The sequence below is a fragment of the Morus notabilis genome, unplaced genomic scaffold (genome assembly GCF_000414095.1).
Source record: "Morus notabilis unplaced genomic scaffold, ASM41409v2 Scaffold329, whole genome shotgun sequence".
Taxonomy (NCBI): Eukaryota; Viridiplantae; Streptophyta; class Magnoliopsida; order Rosales; family Moraceae; genus Morus; species Morus notabilis.
Window position 1 is genome coordinate 1,457,005 of NW_010358084.1, and position 14,850 is coordinate 1,471,854.

At 33.6% G+C, this 14,850-nt stretch overlaps 2 protein-coding genes across 2 annotated transcripts; both read left to right on the plus strand.

Annotated features, from left to right (window-relative positions):
- The first annotated feature begins 228 nt into the window (after positions 1 to 228).
- On the plus strand, positions 229 to 4,327 carry LOC21410003. Its single transcript, XM_024161495.1, has 7 exons — positions 229 to 409; positions 522 to 992; positions 1,289 to 1,429; positions 1,563 to 1,658; positions 1,965 to 2,006; positions 2,157 to 2,599; positions 3,564 to 4,327. Exons 1-7 carry the CDS (start codon positions 229 to 231, stop codon positions 4,179 to 4,181), a joined length of 1,992 nt encoding a protein of 663 aa, XP_024017263.1. The 3' UTR covers positions 4,182 to 4,327.
- Positions 4,328 to 6,692: 2,365 nt separating this feature from the next.
- On the plus strand, positions 6,693 to 14,842 carry LOC21410004. The gene is made up of 11 exons (XM_024161496.1): positions 6,693 to 6,717; positions 6,871 to 7,347; positions 7,841 to 7,987; positions 8,082 to 8,192; positions 9,324 to 9,766; positions 10,039 to 10,499; positions 10,544 to 10,634; positions 13,470 to 13,614; positions 13,752 to 13,838; positions 14,494 to 14,635; positions 14,779 to 14,842. Exons 1-11 carry the CDS (start codon positions 6,693 to 6,695, stop codon positions 14,840 to 14,842), a joined length of 2,193 nt encoding a protein of 730 aa, XP_024017264.1.
- The last annotated feature ends 8 nt before the right edge of the window (positions 14,843 to 14,850 follow it).

The window sequence follows — 14,850 nt, forward strand, 5'->3', positions numbered from 1 at the left end:
CAAGAATTGCATTCCTAAAGCAATTAAAGAAAAAAAAAAAAGGTGCAAAGAATATCTCTAGCATCATTGTCGTTTTACTTTACGCTGCAGAGAAGCAAGTAATATATTCCAATAATACGTAATTCTCAATATTAGTCGGCAAAATATTATTAGTACACGATTGAACCAAACAAAATACACAGTATTCTTTTTCTTTTCTTTGTTAACTATTTATCACCTGACACACAAATGACACTCCAAGACAGCGATGTTACACAACCATTAGATATTGATTCTTCCTTAGGATTAGTAATTAACTGCGAACAACTCCTAGTTAATTTCCACAGAAGCCGAGAAAATCCCGAATCTGCAAGAAACACCACCGGCGACCAGCAACACGTTAATCCCAATATTACTGATGGAAACTTGGGTAAGAAGCTAAATTAGTAAGATTATTATTATTACTACATGCCTCATAATAATAATAATAACGTTTCTAACAATAATTTATGCTCAAAAACTGTGCTGTGCGGAAACTTTAGATTACTACTTACCATTGTACAAAGCTGCACTGGAAGGCAATTGGGAAGCAGCGAAACGATTTCTTGACAATGACCCCAGCGCAGCAATCGCTAGTATCACACTTCTATCATTCACTGCGTTGCACGTGGCAGCAAGTGAGGGGCATACAGAGTTCTTGGAGAAGCTGGTGGGTTTAATGTCGACAGAGGCTATGGCTGCAGGTGACATGGAGGGCCAAACGGCCCTTCATATAGCAGCCATAAGCGGAAGCCTGGGGGCTGCTGTGGCATTGGTTAAGAGAAACCCTAGATTGACGGGCGTTGTGGACCACAAGGGATACACTCCGCTCGTCCTCGCTGCAAGGTATGCATCGGGAAGTGAGTTGGTGTGGTATCTTACTTTGACGACTACGGATGAGGAGCCTGGCCGTCCCTTTACCGGTCCCCTAGCTGCCGATCTCGTTCACATGCTCATCTCCAGTGGTTATTTGGGTAAGAGTGAACATAGGTAGCAATAGTTTAGAACAAGCATTTTGTAAAATATATACAAGTGTTACGGATCCGAAACTTGCATTGTGATACGATGCATATTTTTAATAGTAATTGACATAATAATGTTTTAAACATTTATCAATAAAAGAACAATAGCCGATATTTCAAGTAGATTATTATTAGAAAATTACAATAAAGTTAGCCCCAAGAGATAAATTAACTATAGTTAGTTTCATTGTAATCTCTGATTAATTTGTATCTACCTAATTTTATGTTTTCAATATTTCTTTCCACAGATACCCTCTTGTATCTACTTCAGCACTATCCTAATTTAGCTACTATGGAAGAGATTTCTCCTCTTTCTGACTTGGTCTTGACTTCTTTCAACTTCTTGAGTGGCAGCAAGCTCGGATTTTGGGAAAGATTCATTTACTCTTGTGGGATTTTTGCATGATTTCTTTCTTTTGTTGTTTTTTTTTCTCTAGAAAAGAATATTCTCTCCTTGTTTATTGTCACTTTTCTTATTATCTGATCTTCTGACAAATTTTATGTTTAACATTTTTGTTGCAGTTATCCCAATTAGAAAAAACATCGGACCCCCACACTCTTTGAGAAGCATTGTGGAGAATTCTCCGGAATATAGCAAACGTCACAACTCATGTTCAAGTACACAAATAGTATAAAATCAATTTATTGAGATTTTTGCACATTTGTAATTCCTGGAACTTTAAACTTTAAATTTTGGTAATGTAGTCTCTGAATTAGCCAAATGTAATTACAAATCCACTCTAATAACTGACTGTCATTGAATGGAGTGGATTTAATCCCAGTTTGTTAAATACCTTGTTAGACACTATATTGCAAATTATATTAAGTTCAGGGATTATTGTCCTAATTTTCAAAAAGATTACAGTAGCAAGTTACCAAAAACAATGTATATTAATTTTTTCTTCGTTCTTCTAATGCATGCAGTGCTGCTGTGGATGCTCCTCTACAAAATTTTCAGACGAATAAGTACGTATATTTGGAAGAATGCTGACCTATATACGTACTCTTTGTATTTTTAGATGTTTCCTTATCATTTACAAATTCATTAATTGCTTTGACATATTTTACTACTATTATATATTTATTTAGTTATTTATTTTCATTTTTGCGCTGTAGCACCAAGTTTTATCAAGCGACTCCAAGATGCAAAACTTAAACATCATTGTGCGGTCGAATTATTCAGACAAATTTGCACGATGATTCGCGAAACTCGCGGTTCTGATCTGACAGATTATTTTCTTAGCAAAGGGGAAATCCTATACGAGGTCACATCTCGTGGGATGGTTGATATTTTAGCAATGATTCTTCAGTTTTGTCCAGATCTTGCATATGTTCGCATAGAAAATCAAACTCTAATGCATATAACTATTCAACATCGGCAAGAGAAGATTTTCAGATTTTTGTTGGAGAAGAACTTACAAAGACTAGATTATGGCCCTCAAACTCGATCAGGAGCCGTTGATATCTTGTGTTTAGCAGCAAAACTTTTACCGTTCCCTCAACTTTCGCGCATATCAGGTGCAGCTCTACAAATGCAAAGAGATATATGGTGGTTTAAGGTGAGATGGTTGTAGGGTTAATTGCATAAATATACCTCCTAATTTTTATTTTTTTTAATTTATTCTTTAATTTTTAAAAACTACAAAAATTAATATCATTGGAATTTTAAAAATATGTTCCGACTAAATTCAAAATATATATATATATATATTCCGACTTTAAACCTCCCATACTTTTGGAAATAAAAAAAAAGCAGAAAAATAAAAATAACCGTAATAATTTATGAAAAAAATTTAAGAAAATTTTTATCTTTCCTTCAAAAACATTATGGGAGACAGATATGCTTTCTTTCAAAATAATTAGGGTTAATCCCACTAATAATCTTTGATGTTTACCCTCAATCCTACTTTGGTCTCTAACTTTTAAAATGTCCAGCATTTGGTCCCTAAGGTTTTATTCTATTTTAGTTTCAGTCCTTTTGTTAGCTAGGTGTTAAATATTTGATAGAATTTGTCTAAATTAGGGACCAAAATTAGAAAAATCTAAAATTTAGAGTATTTATGGAAATCAACTTTCATTTTTTTTGTATTATTTTAGTCCCTAAGCTTTAAATATTTTTAATTTTAGTCCCTAATATCATTCTATAAAAAATATAACACTTAGATAACAGAAAGATCGAAACTGAAACAAAGTAAAACCTGAGGAACCAACTGTGAGACATTTTAAAAGTCAATGACCAAAGTGGGATTGTGAATAAATCTCCAGGAGAATTTGTGAGATTAATTCAAATAATTATTTTTGTTTTATGGTTATGATGTTTTTAATTGTTTGAGATATTTTTCAGACACTAGTTAAGGTAATTTTTGTTCTTTTGTTCTGTTTTTTGGTCTAAAGTCTTGATGAGGGATGAAATTTGATGACGGATGAAATTGAAACACACTCTTAAAATCTGAAGGATACATTTATAGTTTCAAAAAATAGAGGGATAAACCAAAAAAAAAAAAAAAAAAAAAAAAAAAAAAGACAGTCGAGAAATTGGTGGATCCTTATTCTTTCATGTTAAAAAGCGAAGAAAAAAAAATTCCACAAGAACTATTCATGAAGGAGCACAAAGAGCTAGCTGAGGCTGCAGAAACGTGGATGAAAAATACATCAAGTTCTTGCATGATTGTATCGACTTTGGTCGCGACGGTAATGTTTGCAGCCGCTTTCACCGTGCCAGGAGGAAACAACGACGCAGGAACTCCAATTTTCTTGTGGAATAGTGCATTGTTGGTGTTTGCGATTTCAGATGCACTAGCATTATTTTCTTCTCTGACTTCACTTTTGATGTTCCTTTCGATCTTAACTGCAAGATATGCCACTGAAGATTTCCTCAAGTCGTTACCAAAAAGTCTAATAATCGGTCTGGCTTCACTCTTCTTTGCAACAACAACGATGATGGTAGCTTTGGGAGCCACACTTTCCATTGTGCTTGAGGAGAAAATGAATTGGATTTATGTCCCAACCATTTTGATCGCTTCTTTGCCGGTGACCATATTTGCTTTGCTACAACTTCCTTTGTTTATCAATTTGGTCCAATCAACATTTGGATATTTCACTTTTCGCCCTCAAACTCTTGGTGATTTATCATGGATGTAGGGAGGAAAACCAAGATCTATTAATTCGTTGCGGCTCTTAAATTACTAAGTTAATGTGATCATATTTTAATATATATGTTACTCCCATATGAATCTATTTCCGTATGTAGAGATTTATAGCATTGTGTAATTTAAAAAAGATATGGATTTGACGACACAGATATGTTTGTTTGCTAATTGATATATCACACTTGTATTTTTTATTAGGTGGAGATTTTTCTTAGGCAAAGATTGAGATCATCTTGACTTTAAAAAATAATAATCAAAACTTCATGTTCAAGTTGCAAATATTGAGATAATCTGGACTTTAAACAATAATAGTCAAAACTTCATGTTCCATCTTACTTGACTTGTATTTTTATCGTTTTACACCTTCCACTTTATTATTCCTCTTACTCGGCTACTTTTCCTATTTAAATTTATGTAACCGTTAACTCTGCAATATTTGAAATATATAATGTTTTCATAGAGTTAGGTTGACAGGCTAGAACACATGTCAAGGTCGGTTCAACGGGCAGGGAACGATACTGGCTTCAGGCTGACGGGCTAGAATCGCCATTGGGTTGTACCGGAATTGGTGTGCCTTCAATGTAGGGCCAGTTCCTGAAATGAATTAGGGCAACTGTTTTGCACGACCCTTATATATGTTGGTCAGACCACGACGTCGGTCGTGACCTGACCTTGTACTAATCTTGACCCATCGACCCAACCCAACACCAGTCCTAACTTGTTGTCTGATCTTGACGGTGGTCCAGGCTAGAGCAAGGTACGGAACTCAGTCCGTTAGACCGAACCCGACAATGGTATTTCCATCGACCGAACCCCAATATCGACCTCAGTCCACCACTTCCGACCCTAAAAGTAGTCCCAACCCGTCGATTGTCCCACTTCATCGGCCCGAACTAAGTGGTGACCTCGACTGTTGATATAAAGCTAGAATTATCCTTGGTGGCGATATGGGCGGACCCAAGTATTTTTCATGGTTAGTTAGCCTGACCCCAACATCTGTCCTTGCTAGACGGGCTAACCCAGGTAGCAATTCTTGCCTATCGTTCCGGCCCTAACACTGGTAGTTTGATCTCAACTTTAGTAGTGCCACAATCTAAAATATTTGTTTAAAAAATATTAAAAATAAGCACCTTTCATTTTGATAGTTTTAAAAAAGGGGTCCTTATTCAGAGGGCCTCATACCGGCCCTGCACTTTTTATAATTTTTGAATCTAGTTAAAATCATACCAAAGTAAAAAAAAAAAAGAGAAAGAGAAAAATAGGTCAAGACTTGAGATGAATTAAAATTAATAGGTCAATAGTTTACATAAGTTAATAAATAGGTCAAATTACTGTTTTCGTCCATAACTTGTCTGCTTATGAACCATAACTTGAAAAGTTATTGTCCATAACTTATCTAGTTATGAACCATAACTTGACAAGCTTGTCCATAACTAGTCTAGTTATGAACCATAACTTGACAAGTTTGTCCATAACTAGTCTGGTTATGAACCATAACTTAACAAGTTATGACCTATTAATTTCTATAACTAAAAATTGGCCTATATACTTTCTTAAGCTTTTCATATTGGCCTATTTCCTACTATTTCTAAAAAAAAAATACATAGAAAAAAGTATAGTTTGATGGTTGAAAAATAAAGCTCTAGTAGTAGTGCATTTAATTTATATCACCGTTATGTCTTAAAAAATAGAAAATTGATAAGAATTACTTTCTTAAAAATTGACGTCACCAAAAGTTTTTTCTTAAATAGTTTTAAAAAAAACTAAAAACTGATTAAAAATAAAAATAAAAAAAAGAAAATTGATAAGAACTACTTTCTTAAAAATTGACGTCACCAAAAGTTTTTTCTTAAACAGTTTTAAAAAAAACTAAAAACTGTTTAAAAATAAAAATAAAAATAAAATAAAATTGATAAGAACTACTTTCTTAAAAATTGACGTCACCAAAAGTTAAAAAAAAAATAGTTTAAAAGAACTATAAACTGTTTTAAAAAATAATACCAAACAGCCCTATAGAACAAGTTGCTTATTTGTATTTTGGGTTGACTTTAAATTAGCAGATGTATGAAAGTTTACATCTATATACGGCCAGCACATCTATGTACGGCCAGCTTTCTGCACTGAAGTCAACGTAAAAGAAAGAGTATTCTTAATCAGCTAATCAATTGGATAGGGTTGGCGTGTTAAAAGACTTCAGCACGTTAGCAATACTATATGTACCACTTGCAAAGTGAAGAACTGATTCCTATCAGTCACGAGTTTAACTAAAAGTGGGTAAACAAAGTATGTAGTATTGAATAATTCGTTTTATACACACACACATATATATAACATTGAAGGCGGTGGTATTGAAGCATCAAACAAGCCAATGCTACTTTAGGGTAGCGAAGAAAACTTCTTTTCATTGTTGCGTAACGTACTATTCTTCTGGTCACCGCGAGTGACGCAAAGAATTTGATTTTTGGCGCTCTCATCATCCGCAGAAACGAGCAACACACGCAGAATGGCTATTACTTCTCAAGATGCAGGTAAATTACGCAGCTAGAGAAATCTAAATATAAAAATTTACAATATAATAGATATATATATATATATATATGTAAATATTTTGTTAGAGTTTGTATTGACATAAAACTGATGTATCATAAACTTGTGAATGAATATTGCAACCTTTCTGGAAGATCACTACCACCCTCTGTATCTCGCTGCACTGGAAGGAAATTGGGAAGTTGCCAAGAAGTTCTTGGAGGATGACCTCGATGCAGCGGTGGCTAAGATCACGCCTATGACTTCGATGACAGCGTTGCAAGTGGCAGCCGGCGAAGGGCACGGAGAATTTGTGGAGAAGATAACACAACTTATGACAACAGAAGCAATTTTACAACGTGATCTTACTGGCTGTACGGCTCTCCACCACGCTGCTTTGGCCGGAAGCCTGAGGGCAGCGGTGGCGTTGGTCAATAAGTGCCCTGCTTTGACAAATGTTTTGGATCTAGAGGGAAGGACCCCGCTTCTTGTTACTGCTAAGCTTGGTTTTGAAAATAGAGACTTGCTTTGGTACCTTACTTTGAAGACCACAGATGAGCAACCAAGCTGTCCCTTTACTGGTCCTCTTGCTGCTGAACTTGTTCTTATGCTTGCTGCCTCAGGTTGTCTCGGTAAGACCATCTTGCCCCAGAAAAAAAAAAACTCATTTGATATGTTGCTATATTTTATGCTCCATTACATTATGTTATTCAAATGCCAAATTTAATTTTTGTCACAAAGTTTGAGCTTCGGATTGTAAGAGGAAAATTCCAATTTTTGTAAATAATTTAAAATGGCCATACTGTAATTATTAATTGAAAAATTAATACATCAACTAATAGGCAACCAAATGTCAAGTTTAGTATATTCTATACTTGGAACTAAATTAATTTAACACCAATAACAACATATGCTAAGTGTAATATTAAGTATGGCGTTGTATTGAAAAGTAATTTTCTTACCAAATGCCAAATTTTGGTATTGGCATAGAAATTTGGCATTGTAATATTGGAGATATTGCTCTAAGAAGATGTGAGCTGTATTAGCGTTGTATTAAAAGAAATCCAATTTTGTTATTTGGCATTGAGGTTAGTTTTTTCTGCCCTTTCCTTAATTTTATCACAGATGTTCTGCTGTATCTAGTCCAGCGTTATGAAGGCTTAACTACTGCAAATATGAATAGACTTTCTCTGCTCCCATCTTTGGCGATGACTCCTTCGAGCTTCTTGAGTGGCATCAGGCTTGGATGTTGGGAAAGACTCGTTTACTCGCGTAAAAAAACTTTGTTATAACTTTTATTGTCTTCCAATTTGTATATTCTAGTCTTCTGATAGATATGTTTATGATTTTCTGTATCTGGTTTTAGTTGTGCCTCGGAAGAGTAATGGACCACCGTACTCCGTGACATGCATTGTGGATCGACAGGTCGAGGGCTCTCAACAAAACGGGATGATCACGCAGCCTATCTCCAATCAAGGTTACAACCAGTTTTTTTCTTGGTTTTGTATCAAAAGAATTAGTTATTGCTTCTGAAAACATAGTTAAAAGTGATTATCTGTCTGTTTGGTTTGACTTAAAAAAGCTGCTTTTGATTTATAAATCAAAGGCTATTTTTGAAATTGTTTAGCTAGATACACTCAATTGACTTTTGATTTTTATAAACACTTTTAGAACAAGTCATTCTATTTGGGGCTTATAGAAAATAAGCTTATGAAAAGCTAAATGAAACTTTTTATTTACATTTTTAACCACTTGTTCATGAGTAACAACTTAAGAATTTTCATCAATATCCTTGTTTTACAGTTACATTTATTTAGAACAATAAAAAATTTTGATTTATTTAACTTAACATATTTAAAAGCTCTTTTGAATTCAGACACTATCTAAAAATTAATTAAAAACTCTGACTTATACTTCTTTTTTTCTACGGCTTAAAAGTAAAAATAAAAGCCATGTATCCCAAACAGATTCTGTAGATGGTTTGTTCATTTTCAGTGAAGCATACTTTTTGCTTTATTTTTCTTATGGAGTTATATAATAGTTGCTTATATAACAAAGAACAAATTGGTAAAACTCCAATTAATAGTTGCTTATATATCTTGATCTGGGTTCTGTATTTTATATGGGAAAGAGAAATGCTTTACATGATATGTATAATAACCTTAAGGTTATTTCAGTACCATGTTGACCTTGTGAAGTGGCGCTAGACAAGAAAATTTTCGAAGAAAAATGTACTCTCAACAATCAACAGCATGGATGGTAATGCATTAACTAATTGGTAAATTTTATTTTCAGCTACAGTGCTTCGTTGGTTGCAAAGTCTACTCTTCAGCGCTTCGAGACGAATAAGTAAAAAAGAGACAGTCCTTCCACTTGTAAACGATTTTTTTTCAGAATATATTTACATACTATATTCTAAAAATAGGAATATTGAATAAACGTGACATTCATAATTTACATCAGTAAAAAATTTCATTATGCAAAGAAAAATACTAAAAAGTACAAATGTATTTCCTCATATACATTAAGAATCATGTCGGTCGTCGAGATATGGACTATGGACTAATATATTCTCTCATGATATTAAGCATCTTCTAACTTATTGCAGCACCTACTTGTGTCGAGCGCATCCAAGATGCAAAACATAAACATCAATGTGCAGTTGAATTAGTGAAACGAGTTTGCGTAAAAATCGGCGAAAGGGAACCAATAGCTCGAGCAGAATTTTTCCTGACAACTAAAGTCATATACGAGGCTGGATCCTCTGGGATAATTGAAATATTGAAGACATGTTATCGCTTTTTTCCTGATCTAGTATGGCTTCCTGTAACTAATGATGAACAATTTTTGATCCATATTGCTATTCGGTATCGGCAAGAAAAGACTTTTAATCTTTTCTGCGAGACAAAATCGAGAAACAAAATAGCATCTAGTGGCTTAATTAATTCAGAAACTATCTTGCACTTAGCAGCAAAGTTGGCACCTTATTCCCAACTCTCAACATTGTCCGGTGCAGCTTTACAAATGCAGAGAGAGATTCAGTGGTTCAAGGTAATAGATATATAATAAATCTATAAGTTAATTTTTTTTTACCTTTTTATTTTTTATTTTTTTAATAAATTAGAGTGGAGGCTTGTTTGAATTGTTCAGTTGGTGTCAGCCTAATTCAAATGTGCTAATTTGTCTCCGTATTCTCAGTTCCTATCTCCATTTAAAAAAAAAAAAAAAAGTTTTACTTTTACCCTTAAATGTTGAATCCATGCTATATAGCTAGATTCGCGCAATCATTTGATAATGAATATTATTTCTCTATTTTGCTTTAGGCGGTGGAGAAAATGCTTCATCCTTACCTTTCAAATGTGTGGGAAAAAGATGGAAAAACTGTAAGGGAACTGTTCACTATAGAGCACAAAGAGTTAGCAGAGGCTGGAGAGAAGTGGATGAAGGACACATCAAATTCTTGTATGATTGTTTCCACTCTAATCGCGACGTTTGTGTTTGCGGCTGCTTTCACGGTCCCCGGCGGCCTAGACGGCGAAGGAATTCCAAATTTCTTGTGGACCAATGCATTTATGGTGTTTGCTATTTCAGACGCAGCTTCGTTGTTCTCTTCTCTCACTTCCCTTCTGATGTTCTTGTCGATCCTAAAAGCACGTTTTGCGGAAGAAGATTTCCTCATGTCGTTGCCGAGAAAATTGGTTGTGGGTCTTTCTTCTCTCTTCTTTGCAATAGCAACTTTACATTATGCTGAGCAGGAGATTGAAATGGATTTTTATTCCAATTGGTTTGCTCACTTCTTTCCCTGTTTCTATGTTTGTGTTACTTCAGCTTCCATTGTTTATCCCAATGGTCAGATCAACATTTGGATCCACTTTTCTCCCTCAGAGCCCTTGGTGATTCATTGCCTGTGAAGAAAAATGTGATTTTTGTCAAGCCTTCCAAAAAAAAAAAAAAAAAAAAAAAAGAAAGAAAATCCATGAATACATAATAAGAAACCTAATAAGAAACCGATTCGAAAGATGTGTGTTTGTAATCCTGATTAGAGAAGGGGAGACTCTTATTCCCCCATTTCCTGCTTGTGATCCTTAAACTTATATACATTATAAAAGTGGCATTTGATTTATTTTAGTACGTGACTTTGTATTTTAAATATCTTAAATCTTCAATTTTATTCTTCGATTTCTTCTTCTAGGTCGCATTGCCTAATGGATTGGTTACCATTAAATTGTCTGTGTAGAGTAATATTATGACCCGTTGGTTCATAGATTTGAACAAAAAATTTCAAACACAGAAATTTAATTTTTATGAGAGAAATCTAATGCTTGAATGCTTATCATGCCCTTTCTTTTTCTTACAAATTCTAAATGGGACATGATATGGGCTTCGGTTACTTGATTCCTCAAATATAATTTGTGAGATTGGTTCTACATTTTAACACGTACAAGCAAACAATCAACAAACCGCAAAGGTTTGGGTGTTGCTCGTGGTATTGGAGTTCTCCTTAAATTTTATAGAGCATCATATTAAAAAGGATCTTATTTTAATTTTGGCCTAGTTGCCTCATTTTGTTCTCTAAACTTTTAAGTAATACATCATTGACACCCGAGCTTTACATGTTGCACTAATTTTACCTTCATGACATAAACATTGAAAAATGGACACATTTCAGACGTTAAAAACATGGGGATTCAAGATATAGATATGTGTGTGTGTGTGTGTGTGTGATTTCCGCTCCTTTTAAGTGCCTGCAGGAACATATATAATATAGCTCTCGTTCTCAGTTGTCTCTCTTTCTTGGAATTTGAAGACTTGAATAGCTTCTCGTTTAAGGTTGGGACATATAATTTAACGTGACTTCTCTTCTATTTTTGGTACTTCAATCCTTATGTTGTCTTTTATTCCTCGCAATGTTTTCTTTTTTTTTTTTAATTGAATTAATTCCGCGTAATGTGTGCTAGTATATATGTGTTGTAATGATCGCCACTCGCCAGGTTCTCTCTGTGTTTTGTATCACTAGACTATTCTTTTATTAATATATATATATATATATATGTACATATAGCTAGGTTCACTTTTCTTGTCTTTTTTTCTCCTAACGCGGTTTATAGATGTACTTCATATGGAGTCAATTATATAGTTTCCAATATGATTTCTTCGTTGTAATTGTCATAAATTAATTTCTTTTCCGTAGTACTAAAAACGACCCTCTTTGGCGCCTTCTTTGTTTCTAATTCTAATATGTTTTTATGATATTTATATATATAGACAATATTTATCAAAAATATATTTATTTATTGGTCTATGTCCTATCAATTTATAACGTGTACGTACAACAATTAGTAAACTACAATATGGTATCCATCAGGAGGTGGTTATATATATATATATATATATATATATATATATATATGCGCGTATAAGGCTTTAGGCAACCTTATTCCCTGGCCTTTGTGACGACGAAAACAAGACAAGACAGATAAATTCAAGCTGGATGGCTAACCAAGTCAATGTGATCAAGTCCTATCGATTTTTTTTTTTTTTTTGAATAAATAAATTTCAGAAGAGAGCGATTGGCATCACGAAATAATAGAACATCTCAACTGGAGAGGCTGGCGTCTTTCCGAAGTGAATAAATAAATAAATGATCTTTACAATTAATCCAAAGCAGAGTTTACACAGGTTCAAAGCGTGTTTGTTAACTTAGGCTGAAAATTCTTTGATGGAGAGCCCAGTACGTCTTCTACACTCCAGAAAATGACCTGAGAAACCAGCAAATAATATTTTCATCCTCAGAGTGTCCGATTTTGTTTCTCAAGTGACCCCGTTCGTTTCACTAGTTTGAATCACAACTTAAATTTTTGTTACAGTATTTTCTTTTATAAAAATTCAAATTCAATTTGTTCTAAATTTTTCACTCAAATTCTCAACTCAAACAAGCGAAACGGACGAATATATCTCGATTCTCACTAGAGCTACTTGCAAATTAGGCTTATATTAATTACAGTCACCAGAAATAATTTGCTTCACTGTGTTTATTTTGGATTCTTCTCTTTACAGAGCAACAAATAGGATCATGAAGAAGACTTGATCAGCACCTTTCTCCACTTCTCCAACTTGATCGTTTGACTGATCTCATTATTTCTGCATTCGAGCCCACTGAAAAGAAACGGTATATAATTGCGTCGATTTCAGGTTTTTTTTTTTTTTTTTTGGTTATACTACTTTAACCTAATTGTGTGAATCATCTTAATTCATGGTAAAAAAAGAAAAAAGTAGCATTATAAAACAAGAAGAGAATTGGTTATGGATCAAAATTAAAAAAGAAAATAATAATGCCTATGAATTAGAGTAAGAAACACCCAAGCATCCCATCCTAACCGATATTTGAGACATAGTCCCATATCATGGTGGTTATTAATTAGTGACCTTTTAACATTCTTCGCCTTTTTTTTTTCCTTCGTTTTTGGCTGCCGAATTCCCAAGTTTTTTTGGCCTAAAATAATTTCTTCTATTACACAATAAATAGTTTTATTTTGTTTGTTGTTTTATTAATCAAGTTGGTTATCTCTTTTCATTTTTAGGTATTTTATAGTTAAGTTTGTGACAACTTTTTTCTCTTAATAATAAATAGTTACTAATCTAGAAAAATATACCTAAAAGTCAAAATAGCAGTGGTTGAGGTGTTCAGGCCAGCCCGCGCGCTAATTGCGGAAGAGTATAGTTAATACTCTTCTTGTTCAATATTTGTGTAAAGTTGATGGCATTCCCAGACAATAATTCGTTAGAATTAGCCGAAGGAGATCCTGAAGCATTTATTGTTAGAATTGGATCTGGAAATCCGTCATCTTCAACAAGGTCCTTCATAACACATCATGACAACGTTGCTGATCAAGACTGGGGTATGTAACTATATATATATATATATACACATATGTATGATATAGCTTAATTTAATGCTCTTAATCACGTATTGTGATCAGTTTTTTCGCTTGAACATAAGCACGTGAGATAAAAATCGACCATCTTATACTTGCAGATTTTAGTGAGGTACTAAACAATTATCTTTTACGCGGAGGAAATAATCAACCAGTCCTACGTGAAAATTATGATGATGAAGACTGGGGTAAGCATATGCTGTAGCTTAGCAATGTACTTATTGAAAAATGTTCTGGTTACAGTATAATATATTAAATGGCTTTGTCATTAAGCTTCTTTGATTCGACTGTATTGATAGGCCGAAAGTAATTAACGTAAAGTACACACATATTATTTATAACTAATTATACATATAAATGTATGTATGATACACATATTATATATATTGTTTGAAATATTATACGTGGTTTTGTTTAGGACGTCGTATTTTCTATTTTATTTTTAAGAGAAATTTTAAGTTTTCTCCCTGAACTTTCGGGTTTGTAACAATATGATACCCAAACTTTAAAATGTTACTTGGCTCCCTTCCGACGCTCAAACTATGATAAATTTCATTATGCGTTGAAATATTTAGGGACGGATTAATTAGAAATCACGGACATATTCTTACAAGCCCGAATTCGGTGAACATCTTGAATTTTTTTTCTTCACACATATTTTATCGAAGTGAATATTGCATTATACGGGAATGTTCATATATAATTACTGCAATAGTTCTAGTATGTAAATACGGGAAACATTATTACTACATGTCTAATAAACTATAATGAAGTACAACTAAATACTTATTTATCTTTTCAGATAAAAAATACTTATTTATTTTTTTGGTCTTTCTTGATTAGTATTTAAGAATTTTCTTAGAAGCAAAGGAAACCGCGAAACAGTACTCAAGAATGTTGTTTTTAGAAGTGGAGTAAATGATCCATCGTCTTCAAGTTCAACAACCAATCCGCCACAGCATGCGAATGGTAATCAACCAGCCTGGTGTAAGCAGCCATATATAACTACAAATATATACTAATTACAGAAAGTTTTAATTTTTTCTTATCAAAATCATTATTTATCAATCTTGTATTCGCTAAAAAAAATTATATAAATTTATCGATTACATTGTAAAATTGTGGCAGTGGATCTGAATTCCTACCAACCCTTGTACCATGCGTCACTGAGAGGCGATTGGGATGCCGCTAAGAACTTTC